The following is a 14527-nucleotide window of genomic DNA, read 5'->3' on the forward strand; positions in this document are numbered from 1 at the left end:
AAAACGGAGTACGCTTCACCATCTATACGTTTTCTTATTTCAAGACACTTGAAATAATTCTAATAGTAAGTTACGTGAGTGGCGAGAGTAAGACTCTTCAGTCCCGTTGACACCACTCTCTCTGAACCTGTGCAAAATTCTACCATGTGTGCACAAAACCCAAACTCCACTCCTTCTTCTCACTCACTGATAAACATATGACTACAGCTCCTGCTCAGGATTGGGTAACCAAAGGGACACAGGCCAGGGATATTACAGTTTGGAAGGCCAATTTTATTTGCAAAGGTCCAGGCTCAAGGCAATTTTACCAGCATTTAAAATTTCAGTTTTGATTGAAAAAAAAAGAAAAAACCCTTCAACATGTGATTGTAAAACTTCCGAACAGGTATTCCTGTGCCATTAGCCATGCAAATGATTACTATTTTACTGTTATGATAAATAAATGTCACAACTTGAGCACCTTGTCAAAACAAAATTTTCATTCCCATTCTATCTGCCATTTCACTAATCATGGCTAAACTGTTGCCTGACAACCCTTGGGGGAGATAATTAAAGATAAATCTTTCCATTGGTTAATTATTTTTTCCATAATTTAGGGTCTCCTTTGCATCAAATAGTTACTCAATTAAGGAAGAGAGCTCTAAAATAGCAAACTCTGATTTTGAAGGATGGCTACCCAGTGATCACACCACAAACCATAGCCCTTGAAGGCAAGAAGGAATTTGTTGTCTATAGCAAACTTAAAAATGCAGACTATTTGCACTGTCCCATGAGAGGTTTCCACAAATGGGAACACCTGGATGCAACATGGCTTCATTTTCCTTACAAGATGGAACTAGTTTATCTACTACAACACTCCTTGTTAGTAAGGCTAAGCAATTTATTTTCATCACAGTTGCTTCCTCCTTGGTCGGTAACGACACTTCCTGCATTGTAAACAGAGGGTTTGTTTGGTTTTCTGGCCTGATCAAAACCTGAAGAGGTCCCCCATTTTCAGCAGCAAAGCGGATGATTTTACACATGCTAATCCCCAACTGTGTTTTCCCACCACAAATACAGACCTTTTTCTTTCAAGGATCAATGCAATGACATTGTTCCATGTCACAAAGTGAACAACAGTCTCAGTTTGGAAAACAAGTAATAATACACAGGCCTCAGAGAGAACTTCTCCCTGGGCTGCTGTGAGCAGTTCAACTGAAATGACCACATTTGGCTGAGTAAACCCGGCCAGAAAGTACCAACAGAAGCCCCGAAGTAGCAGACGGCAAAAGATATCTCCCTTGCAGATCTTCGAAAATCAGGATGGAATTGTTTAACTGGGAATGGTCATCGCAGGTCTTCTCATTTCTCCATCTAGACTGTTCCTAATTTATGCATGAGCCGCTACGATTTGAGACAACATCAACATAGCTTTCAATGAAATCACCCTGTAGATCGACTGGCTATGCCACAAAGTTGCAGGTGCGCAAGGAGATGGTGATGGAACTGTAGTTACCAGACCCAAATATATTCAGAGACAAGGATTGACATTCACTGCTCAGCTCTGAACGAGTATTGCTGCTTCACTAGAGACTCATTCCACACATCTTGCAAACCAGGCAGTAAAGCAGACAGAACTTCGTCATCTTACAAAAAGTGGACGATGGGGTCCGGGCTAGGTCCAGAATTTTTATGCTATTGGATGTTACATGCAGAACAGCATGGATCATCTTTGTCTGGCTGAGCTGCATAGTTCATCTGTCTGACAATTTCTGCAAAAAGCTCATCCACCATTGTTTTACTTTTAGCAGATGTCTCCATAAAGGGGCAGCCCCACTCTTCGGCCAGGGCTCGACCCTCATTCGACGAGACTTCTCTTTCACTCTCCAGGTCCACTTTGTTCCCTACCAAGATCACTGGCACTTTCTCATACCTACGAGGAAACAAAAGAAATAACAACAATTAAGACTTCTTCAAAACTGCTAAGTGGGCAAAGAGAATACCATGTTTATATCGGATGATGAGAGCACATTTCACATGTTTGCAAATACTGATCTTGGACAAGAACCCAAATTAGGTAAGAGTCATAGCTTACACACATCATGAAGGCCCACAGGGCTTTGCGCAAAACAGGTAATAATGCTGTTGATTATAAGCGTGACAGATGAAAATGGATTGTTCTCCTAGACCTGATTCACTTTGGGTAGTTCTTGTCCTCTATTTGCAAGTTCTGGAACAGCCTAGGCTTGCAAATATCGGGCAAGGATGGAATGCCTAAGGAACCCTTTCACTTAGAACTCTTTTCCAGGAATGGCTTTTGAGTCCAGCCTTTGTCCAACTTCAGAGATAAAAATCAAAACCCTAGAGGTCAAGTCATTAGTCCAGAGTGGCAAAGACTAAATGCAAAATTGAAAAACATATTCTTGTCTTCTTACTAATTCTCATCTTATTTGCACTTTTATCTCATTTCAAGTCATGTGAAAGCTTCTGCGTTTACACCCTGATAAGCAGTGACCAGGATACTTTCACTATGACTTTAGAAAAACTGATAAATCATGGGGAGAAAAAAATATATATTTTAGAAGACTCAAGATGTTACCATTAAAATCAAGTTAATTTCTCACTCTATCAGGTCTGGTAACTTAGAAATGAATGGGATTGGTGTATATCCTTCCAGGACTAGCTACTACTACTTGGAAGTGGATCATCATTATCATCAGTATTTACTGAGTGCTTACTATATACAGAGCCCTGTACTAAGTGCTTGGGAGAGAACAATTATAATGATATTGGCAAAATCTGGATCAACACTGAATCTAATACCTTAAACTGAGTAATGGTTGTTTTAATCTAATTAAGTATGTCAACTGGTAGCTGTTGGAGACAAGTGCCCTCAGACTTTTGGGCAATTTGTAAAGAAACAAAACATGCAATATTTTCAAAGAGTGGTCAAACAAGTTGTTGAACGTGAACCAAAGTCAAATAATAAATTAAATCATAACAACATTTAATCCTTATTTTTACCTCGATTAAAAATCTGATAATTATCCCCAAATGCATTTTTTTAAAATCCTCAACAGCTATCCTCTACATAAAACTTGATTAAGGTAGACTGGATATATCCCTATCAATATGTAATTCAAATTAATGGGCCATGTAAGAAATCATTTCCACACTTCAAAGAGAAGTTATTAAGATTTATTTTCTAAAATTCAATCTTGAAGACACTTGCAATGATACTAGAGTAACAAGTACAAAAGACCAGATGTAACAAGCCTGAAAATTCCTTGCCGGCCTCATTTCAAACCTTGATCTCCCTGAAAAATGCTTGCCTGACAGGATGACCTTTTATAGTATTACAAAGAAAATAAAACTTAGCAATGAAGGATGCTCTTTGCCTCTCCACGGAGTTAGGATTGTCCAAGCCTTGAATATAAGACATCACTTGTCCAGGAATAGACAGTTGGGAAACAGTGCAAACTACTCACCTTTCTGCTAGCCCAATAACATGCAGAGAGATACACTTCTCAGTATACAACTCAGGCTTCCCGATTTTTGTTTCCGGACAAGATTTACCTAGAATACTTACTCCAAGAACACCCTTTGTTAAATCCTTCTGGCCTGCTGGGCCAGTCCACTTCTTAACCTCACCTATGAAAGAGGTTATTATTAATTGCCCATCTTCTGATGGTGACTGCCTCCCATACTGACCTCTTACACAAAGTCCTGTTGCCTGTGTGTCCCTGCCAGCCTTGGGCTGAATTTTAGTGGATTCTGAATAGATTACTAATAGGTAGTGAATCTTGACAGTGCATAAAGCTGATCGATTAGGTGGATATTACTGCTGCACAATGGATTTGTCTTTTCTTAAAGTGTTTTATCAATGCTCTTCAGAAATACTTTTTCCCTTATTTCACATTGTAGATGTTAGCTCATTTCCTTCTACAGTTTATCTATACACATGTATAGCTCATTGCTTATATATTTAAGCAGCTGGCATAGTAATTAGAATGTTCTCGATGTAAACAGCCTGAACAAAGCAATAGGCAACAGAAAGTACAATCTGAGCAATTTCCTGCTACACCCACTTCTGGCCCTGATACTTATTTCACTCAACAAAGGAAGTATCCACATACATTGACGTCTTGCAAACCTTTAGAACGCAGGCTGCACCCTCCATGTCAACTGATGAACCTCATTATAATACTAAATACTCTGCTGTATTCTAATAGATTTCAATATTGGCTTAGCAATTTTTCTTTGTTGGGACTGTGGACTCTGCCTCTCGGAGCCTGACATTCTGGTCCTGTAGCCCCGGTATCCCACTGACTTTTGGTTTTGTTTTCATGTGGGCAGGGAATGTGTGTATGAACTCTGTTATACTGTACTCTCCCCCAAGCGCTTATCACGCTGCTCTCCGCACACAGTAAGCGCTCACTAAATACCACCGATTGACGTCTTAGTGTTTTATTTCTGCTAATGTATCTAATATAGCTCTGCTAATGTAATGTGAGTCCCACCCAGGGACAGTGACTGTGCCTAACTTCGAACTGTGTATTTTTTCCCCAGTGTTGGCACACAGTAAGCACTTAATAAACACTACTACTATTACCACTACAGGAAGCTATCGATGACCTTGAGCTCAATTCCAGTGTGTTCTTGTGAATAGAGCAGTTCTGGGAGTCAGAGGTCCTGGGTTCTAATTCAGGCTCTGCTACACACCGTTGTATGACCTTGGGCAAGGCACTTAACTTCTCTGTGCTTCAGCTTGATCATCTGCAAAATGTGCATTCAATACCTTCTCTCTCCTATTTTGACTGTGAACCCCATGTGGGACCTGATTACCTAGTATCTACTCCACTGCACAATACAGTGCTTGGCACATAGTAAGCGCTTAAATACCACTATTATTAATTCTCCGGTGTTTGGGTTTACTTTCTGGGATTGTTTAGCGCTTGGAGTAGAACCATCACATTAGGAATTCCTGGTCCAAAAGTTTGTTAACGCAGAAGGGAGAAGCAGCATGGCCCAGTGGAAAAAGCCCAGGCTTGGGAGTCGAAGCTCATGGGTTCTAATCCTGCCTCCATCACTTGTCAGCTGTGTGACCTTGGGCAAGTCACATCACTTCTCTGTGCCTCAGTTACCTCATCTGTAAAATGGGGATGAAGACTGTGAGCCTCACATGTGACAACCTGATTACCTTGTATCTACCCCAGCACTTAGAACAGCGCTTGGCACATACTAAGCACTTAACAGATACTAACATTATTATTATTAATGTTCCTCCTAATGTGCATTTCAGAAGCTAATTTAGGCACTAGGACAAAAAGACTATAGCACCTTGAAATATATCCTATTCTTAAACAGACATCCTCTGCAAGTTTTCCATTATATATTCCCTTCTGTTATTTGCAAAAATATACTAAAACAAGACCGCAAATGTTTTAAACATTTGTCAATTACATTGGTCTTTAAATTGGAAGTCCATTTCAGGCACTTTATAGATGCATGTTTATTTTACAATAGTTATGACAACAAACCAGCTAGAATGATGACAAATATGTATGTATTTGATGTCTAACTCTTTAAATAAGCAACTTTATTAACCTGGTATATTTTTATCCTGGCAAGAAAAAGTTATTACCAAAACATTAAGTGCTTACTTTAGTCAATAGTTGAAAGGTGGGTTTCATTACTTGACTTTCTACTAGGAGATTTCCTTTCTTAAATTCCAACAAGATGTATGCATATAAAGTTATGAGGCTAATTCTCCAGTTACATTTCTGGCATTCCTGAAAGAGGATTGTTTATATTATTGTTTATAAATTGTTTATATTAATATCTGCCTCTCCCTCTAGACAGTAAGCTTTTGTGGGCAGGGAAAATGTCTACCAACTCTATTGTACTCCACTCTGTCAAACACTTAGGAGAATGCTCTGCACACCGGAAATGCTCCATAAATACCCATGGCGATGATGACAAAGTTCTGTAAATGTTAGTTCACTTTATCAGCCAAACGGTCACCGATCAGAAGCCGTCTGCCTTCATCAGGAAGCTCTCTCTTGCTCAACTATATGTTTGAAGTCTGATCTCAAAACCTTTCTGCTTCCACCTGCTACCAATTTTATTTTTCACTCTACTGAGGAGTCCACAAGTATAATTTTTGAGCCCTGAAAATTGAATACTGAAATGATCTGGGAGAAGGTGGAGGGACCATTACTTCCAAACTGAGTTAAGTGTGGGAAGCTATTTGTTTCTTAAAAATACCAAGAAAATCACCAGTTCTTATTTAGGGCCATCTTCCCTTCAAAGAGTTCAAACCCCTTTTCACTTCACATGTAGAGATTAGTGATTGTTATTACTGTGTTTATGATGATGAAATGGAAACCAGAGCAGAGAAAAATGAGTTGTCTGTGGTCACAGTAATCAATCAGTGGCTAGACCAAGAATAAAACATACATAATTTCGGTCCAATATCATCTCAGATACACAATTTTAATGTTCTCGTTCCTTATCAAGTGCTGCCCATGTACTGAGAGTTGGTAAGAACCTTGACAGAGCCTAGGATATCCACCTGGCTCACACCTCTCCTGGCCCAACCTTTTCCCTGGCTGTGCCTAGCTCCAAGCATCAAACCAAATCAAAAGTTGAGTCTGAGGCCAAACTCGAATTAGGTCTGGGCTCATCGGAGGTGCTATGCTACTTCACCCCACTATTCCTGGCAGATTGTTACCCTGCCTCAGATATGGTAGTTTCCTCCGACGCTTCCTTTCTGCTGCCGTGCAGAGGATGTGATCAGGAAATTAGCGGTCGGAGCACACTTCAGGCCACCAAGAGCCACTTCCCATTCAACAGACTACTACCATTTTGCTTGTATCCACCCCCGCGTTTAGTACAGTGCCTGGAACATAGTAAGCGCTTAACAAACACAATAATCATTATTGTTATCGTTAATAGTCGGTTGTCCGAGAGCCGCTATGTTTAGACACACAAGAAGATAGGTAGAATATTAGTGATCAAGCTTCAGTCAGCCAAACATTAGGGTCTAACAATAAACCCAAAGATCGTAGTGTTAACTGGCAACGGAGAGCCTCACATACAGCCAAAGGTTTTCATCAGAATAGAGCTGAATTCCATCCCCAAATCATGATTCCTAAATGTCACTGCTTCCAATGGCCCCTCTAGGAAAAGAAGAAAACCAAATCAAGAAGGCTAATATGATCTTAGGGACAGTAACGAAATTGAATGATGCAAGAAAGTGACATCACAACTAAAATTAACCACAGAAAGCAGAGCCGGCTTCTGGAGCAATTAGTTTCTCAACATTCTCATGAGCCTTCTTTAATATCAAATGGCAAGATGGGCTCACAGTCAATAAGGTTCTGGAATGTAATTGGTGCCCATGCACTGAAATAATGCTCATTATAACACAGTTCCACTGAGTGGGGCATATGAGGTGGCATTGATGATAACACCTAAGCAGATGCTACTTAGCCAGGTGAAATAAATTAATTGTATTGTCCTAAGCAAGAGAGAATACAATGCAACAGGGCTCCCACCGTTTTGCATTTACAGTACCTTTTTTTAAAAGACTGTCAACAGATACTAACCTGATTTTCTACAATGCTGATGAAATTTCCTTTTAAGGTCTGTAGGATTGAGTCCTCAAATCTTTTACTGGTAAGACCATTTTTATGATGGCAGAAACAAGTTGGAGAACAAGCAATCTACCAGCTCTACAGATTGATTCACTCCATGCCAAGTTTTCTATTACATGTTCCTAAGCGCCAAGTACAGCACTATGTACTATGCACACAGTAGGGGTTCACTGCTGAGAAGGATGATGCTTACTGCAACACAGTAAGCGTTCAATAAATACGATTGAATGAATGATGAAGTTTCACTGAAAAGAAAGGCCAAAGGAACTTATCCGCTATTTTGCACACTCCCCATAAGCGCATTCTGATCAACTGATTTGCCTTAACCAAAATTTGAACCTTTGAAACTCAGTTTCTGCAGTCATATGAAAGGAAATCTTGCTCCAAAAAGAAATACAACTTTTGTTTTGTTTTCAGAGCTGCATATTATTGGCAGGCAGTAACTTTTTATTATCGAATAATTGCCTGTAATACCTCGAGGCCATAGTCAAAGTCACCTTAAGATAACACAGGTCAGAAACGTGTCAGCTTCTATGGTCAATCTTCAATCTGTACTTAATTTCCTAAAGCCACCACACAGCTAGTGTGACATGATTCTGATGCTGAAGACTGTCTCATGGCTCTCTGGAGTTAATCTACTATTTTGCCCTTAAGATTAAAAATCCCTGCTCATCTCTGTTCCTCTCACTCGAAGAAACAGTTGGGGAAGATAGAAGGGATTGGCTTTTTAAAGCATACTTACCAAATATACTTGAGCTAAATGAAAATAAAGGTTGATGCGTGAACTAACCCCTTAATTATTTAGTAATTTCCAACACAAAAACAGGAAGCAGGAAGGTATTGCTAGAAGACACCCAAAAACCTAAACAGGCGTTTACACGCAGAGAGCATCTGACAAGTGGCCTGGGTTCTAATCCTGGCTCCACCACTTATCTGCTGTGTGACTTTGGACAAATCACTTAAATTCTCTGTGCTTCAGTTACCTCATCTGTAAAATGGGGATTAGCACTGAGAGCCCCGGTAGGGCAAGGGCTGTGTCCAATCTAATTTGCTTATATCTATTCTAGTCTTGGTACAGTGCCTGGCATATAGTACGTGCTTAACAAATACCATAAAAAGTGGCAATTTTGTTGATGGGTGAACTAAGCCAATATTTGCAGAGCCCTCACTTTGAACAAATAACAATTTTAAACACCTAAGGACAGCTTCATGGCACAGATTGAGAATTTCATTGAAGGTAAAAATGCTCCTGCAATTTCACCTTTTTGGTAACTTCTATCTCCAGCATTTTTCTATATTCTGGAGCCTACACTTATAACTGTTCCTTCAAAATAGATTTTCCCCCTCCTTCCTTCCCACCCATAGGTTTGATTCCCCGACAACGCCACTGTCTTTCCTGTTCCATTTCTTGGCTAATAAGTTCCACTCCATCACTTTCTTTTACGATTCGGGGGGAAAAATCTATTTATTAACAACTTGCCTAATACCATTCATTTTCTCATTTCAGAGTTTTTCCCTTTTTGAAACCTAATGCTCTAGCCTGGAAGATTGACTGATTAATTGATTAATAGCATTTATTAAGCACTTACTGTGTGCACAGCGCCATACTAAGCGCTGGGGTGGATACAAGCAAAATGATGGTAGTCTGTTGAATGGGAAGTGGCTGCTGGTGGGCCTGAAGTGTGCTCTGACCACTAATTTCCTGATCACATCCTGTAGCACGGCGGCAAAGAGGAGGTGAAGGAGGTGCTGGGGGCTAATACTGCCATATCGGAGGCAGGGTAACAATCTGCCAGGATCTTTCTGATTTCTGGGGCGATCATCACCATCACTGACAGCATTGAATGAACTTCAACTATGTGCAGAGCACTGAACCAGGTGCTTGGACAGAGAAGGTCCCAGTGATAGCTAACCACTCAAGTGATAAAGCATTGTAACTGGCTACCAAGAAAGTGATGGTGTCTCTAGCCCTGGAGATCATTAAGAACAGACAGTCACCTGCTCTGAATGGTTTGGTCAGTCATCTGAATGGAGGCAAGGGGTTAGATTTCTCTTGCAGGCCTCAGATCCTATAAATGAGACCAAACAACATTCCCAACTCCAAGGAAGGGGCGGGAGAGAGAGAGAAAATAAGGGGGGTGGCGGGGGACAGGCAATAATTCTATGCAACCGGACAGCCCAGCGTGAATGACTGCTGGTTTAGTGAGCATATATTTCTGCAGACAGCCACTGGAAACATCTCCCCCAACCTGCATCCTCCCTCAAAAGGACAATCAGTACAGATACTATTTAGAATGATCAATTGTTTTTGTTATCTGAAACGTCAAACTTTTTCTTGAACTCCTGAAGTGCTGTTTTACTGTTGAACACTTTTAGTGCATGCATTTCCTGATAACTGTGGGTTTTCTACCTATATGAAATGTCTTGCCCTTGAGAAACAACTAGTTATGACTATTAAATCCTGACCCAAGGATAAACATCTATATTTGGAAAAATGAATTTTGATATGAGGATCCTATAAAAATGAGCAGTTTATTAGGTCCTTTTTAATCACAATGTTTACCATATAACTACATTTGTATTATGCAACTAATACAGTTTGTTAAATAATTAACAATTGTTATTTCAACTTAAGATCAGATCTACTTAGGAGATAGTTGGAAACAAAAATAACGGCCCCTGGTTTCCAAAAGAGAGCTACATTGCCGATGCTGACAGTCTGAAGAAGCGCTTCTAAAGCAAGGCAAGACAAACTTTCATTAAATTCTTATTTACAACAGCAAAAGGGGTTATGATTTACTTCATATAGTAAACCTCTATTGGAAATTGGGAGACTAGGGGATCGTTTCAGCACTAATAGAATGCCTTGATATGATAGATTCAAACATGAGATTAAAAGCTCTGAGGGTACTCGGTCTGCATAAAAAACGCTGAATAAGTAGCCCTAAGAGTCATTCTTATTCCATAAAATCATAAAGCAATTCACATTAGAACTCAATATCTCAGACTTAAGTCTAGATAAAAAAAGATATTCATGTGACAAATTTGTCTTGTACTCAATTCACTCAAAAAAGAATTACAGGACGCCCCCCCCCCCCACACACAAAAAAGGGCCTAATAATCTGTAGAAAATTTTTTAAGATAAAATAGCATAAAAGGATGGTCAGCTCTGCCATTTATTTGTAGGGGGAAAATAGTTCTTGATTTCACCATAAAAGTCTATTTATAGTAAGTGAATTCCTTTACCGTTCTTGACTCTTAATACCATTAGACTCGAAAAGTCAGGGACAGGTGTGCAATAGTAGGTATCTAGAAGGAAAGTTAGCAATGTTAGCTGATACATCTCCAAACCTTTAGGACAGGGGGCAAAAATGGCAACCACCATACTGCTCCTCCAAGCAACCTGCTGCCACTGCTGAAGCAAAATACTGGGCAGGATGAAATACTGGTTGGATCTAGTAAGGGCAATTCTTACATTCTTCAGTATATTCTTAAACTTGAGAGTGGTCACATGGAGGATTTGCTCTCCATCAGGTTTGTTTTATTTAACCTCAACTATCAGCAGCCATTAAATGGCTGGAAGGACAGTTGACAGGATGAGTGGGGCTCCTGACATACTCAGGCTTTGACAATTAAGGTAAATAATAGCATCAAGGGCAGATATAAAATAATCTTCTATTTAGCCAGTATACCCTTACCTAGAATTACCCATTCAACCATGTTATATAGATGACTTTGTTCTTTGTTTCTCCGGTCTTAATTTAGCTTTCCTTTCTGTTTTTCCATTTATCTTCCCTTTGTGTCTGTCAATAATTCGGAATAACGAATCTGTGCCCTGGTGAACATGTGCTGTATCCTCCCTATCTCCTTTGGAGGGTCCTAGCCAAAGTCAGTCCCTTTCTCCTGTTTTTTGAGAAATGGCAAACAAGGTATATAGCCAGAGGGCTTTCTTCAGGATCCTGAAATTGGTCCTACTCTAGGGACAGCCCTGACGAGGACTGGGGGGTGCGGGGAAAGCTACTAAAGTAGAGAAACACGGTGAAGACCTGGAGCTACTTCAGGCTTAGCTCCCCAAAGGTCATCATCACATCATCAATCGTATTTATTGAGTGCTTACTATGTGCAGAGCACTGTACTAAGCGCTTGGGAAGTACAAATTGGCAACATATAGAGACAGTCCCTACCCAACAGTGGGCTCACAGTCTAAAAGGTCCTCGAGGTTGGAATGGGCTGCCCCATCTCTGATCTTCCCTACTCCCTCCCAACTCCCCTCTCACCTTGATTAGATCTCCATCTCTGGGCCATGACTTAATTTGGCTTCCTGGACCAACTGGCCCATTGTTGGTCACGGCCTGTCCTATTTAACCTGCAACTTGAGAAAAATGAACCAAAGTAAACCTCTGTTCCACAGGCAGCTATGTTTTTATCTCCAGGAAATTAATTTTACTATTCAATGACTTTTTTCACACCTCTTCCAAAGCCTCTGGGAAAAAAGTATTTCCTGTTGTATCCCCGTGTTTCCTCATTTGTGTCACCAGGCACATGCCTGTATGTGTTCAGCCTTGTTCTTGTCGCATACTATCTCTGTCATGCTGCCTGCCCCTGTAGGTGGGCCCAACTTCAAAAGGTGCCACGGTGTCAGGAAGGGAAAGAGGAGAGGGGAGAGAGATCTTATTCCCCAGGACAAAATTTTCAGTCACGTGGGGGACAGGGTCCCAAACTGCCTGTTCTTCTAAAATAGCTCCTTCAATACTTAATAACTACTGGATTCTAAAAAAGGAAAGCTGTCCTTTTAGCTTAGAAAGTGTGTTTTGGTGGGGACATCCCCTCTCTTCTCATAAACTGACATACAACCTCTGTAAGCTTTGATTTCTTAAGTTGTTCAGTTGAAAAAAAATATCAAAAATCAGGCTTTGCAAACTTACACATATATAAGATAGCTCTGAATCGGCTACTGGCCGTCCAGATGTCTGGCAGGCTTTCTTGGAATGAGTCCTGGTCCTGGACGTGAACTGGTTTTCACTATACCCCATAATGAGACTTTGGCAACAGAGGATTCTGCTTCATGAAAGCACTTTCTCTAAGATAATGAGAGCCTTCAACTTTCACACAAAAGATTGGGCATAAAGTTGATCTCTACTTAGTCGTCAAAGCAGAATAAATTAACCCACTCTATTTCATTCAGTTGTAAACTTAATTTGCAGATTCCAAATCCTTAAAAATGACTTGAATCAAAACAACAGTCTAGGAGAAATACTACAATCTGCCAACTGCTCTGCTCTTTGCCTTTTCCTACTTTTCTCTAAGCTTCTGATAACCAGACAGGTCTTCAGGGGCTTACATTCTGTTTAAACTTTATATTGCTGTAAACAGACTGTACGATTTGAGTTGTCTTGTATAAGATCCAGGAGTTTCTACTGAGGTTGGCGATAGGTCCTAGTCACTGGGCTGATGGCAGAAAGGGAAGGCAGAGACTGGAGGCCATTCGCAAATTCCGGACCCCAAACTTCAGCCCGACTAAAAGAAACTAATGCTTCATCCGCCCCAAAAGAGGCTCTTGGTACCTGATACTGTTGCCAGAGGCTGTTTCAGGAGGCTGGGACAATAGAAAGTTCAGGGGTTTTGGACGGGGAATTATTGAGGAAGAGAGTAACCCAGGTGGAGAAAAAAACTCATTCATTCAATCATATTTGAGCGCTTACTGTGTGCAGAGCACTATACTAAGCGCTTGGGAAGTACAAGTTGGCAACATATAGAGAGGGTCCCTACCCAACAGCGGGCTCACAGTCTAGAAGGGGGAAGAGCATAGGCTTGGGAGTCAGAAGACATGGGTTTTAATTCTGGCTCCGCCACACTTATCTGCTGTGTGACCTTGGGCAAGCCACTTAACATCTCTGTGCCTCAGTTACCTCATCTGTAAAATGGGGATTAAGTCTGTGAGCCCCACATGGAACAACCTGGTTACCTTGTATCTACTCTAGGGCTTAGAACAGTGCTTGGGACAGAGTAAGCGCTTAACAAATACCATAATAATAATTATTATTATTAGAGTTGGTAGATAGGCTCCCTGCCAGCTCATGGCAGAGGAAAGAAAGAAAAGAAAGGTGCTACATCAGAACCAAGCAGGCTGAATAATCAATCAATGGTATTTGAGAGCTTACTGTATGTGAATAATTCTTAAAAGATCATAGGGTCCAAGAATTGTCAAGTCGAGAAGAAAACTATTGGGACTAGATTATATTTTAGGTTCTTTTGGCCTCATATTGATGCTGGCAGTCAATATCTTAAGTAAGTTTAAGAGAGGATTTTACCAGACCCGCACATCTACAATGCTCTTCCATAAAACACATTTTCATTATACATTTGGGATAAAATACACCTAAAAAAATTGGTTCCTTCTCACTGCCTGGAACTCCCTCCCCCTTCAGACCTTGGGCAGGGAACTTCCCTGCCAACTCTGTTATATTGTGCTCTTCCAAGTGCTTAGTAAAGAAGATTTGAAGGGCTATTAAAAGTTAAGGAACAGAGCAAAAAAGATGGGCCTATATTTGAATGTCTAAGAAAACAAAGATCATGACAACTGAAAGTTTTAACACATTCGTAGTGGATGGAGAGAAGATTGAAATAGTTGACAATTTTTCTCTCCTGGGATCGATAATCAATAATAAACAAACTAGCAACCAAGAAATACGCTAAAGATTAATGTTAAGAAGGCTTGCTTTGAAGAGCCTGGAAAAAGTCATGAAACGTGCTGACGTAACAATTACCACAAAAATACAAATGATCAACGCTATGGTGTTTCCAGTGACAATGTATGGGTATGAAAGCTGGACAGTGAAAAACCAGAATACAAAGAATGAAGATCCTTTTAAAATGTGGTGTTGGAGAAG

The 14527-nt window shown here is 40.4% G+C and overlaps 1 protein-coding gene across 1 annotated transcript in view; it reads right to left on the reverse strand.

Annotated features, from left to right (window-relative positions):
• Positions 1–252: 252 nt before the first annotated feature.
• RAP2A (RAP2A, member of RAS oncogene family) overlaps positions 253–14527 on the reverse strand; it is a 36737-nt gene continuing 22462 nt past the window's right edge. The window contains exon 2 of the mRNA XM_038759126.1: positions 253–1912. Within this exon, the coding sequence (XP_038615054.1) occupies positions 1675–1912 (238 nt within the window). The 3' untranslated portion in view covers positions 253–1674. The remainder of the gene's footprint in view (positions 1913–14527) is intronic.

Source organism: Tachyglossus aculeatus, chromosome 17 (genome assembly GCF_015852505.1).
Source record: "Tachyglossus aculeatus isolate mTacAcu1 chromosome 17, mTacAcu1.pri, whole genome shotgun sequence".
Lineage (NCBI taxonomy): Eukaryota > Metazoa > Chordata > Mammalia > Monotremata > Tachyglossidae > Tachyglossus > Tachyglossus aculeatus.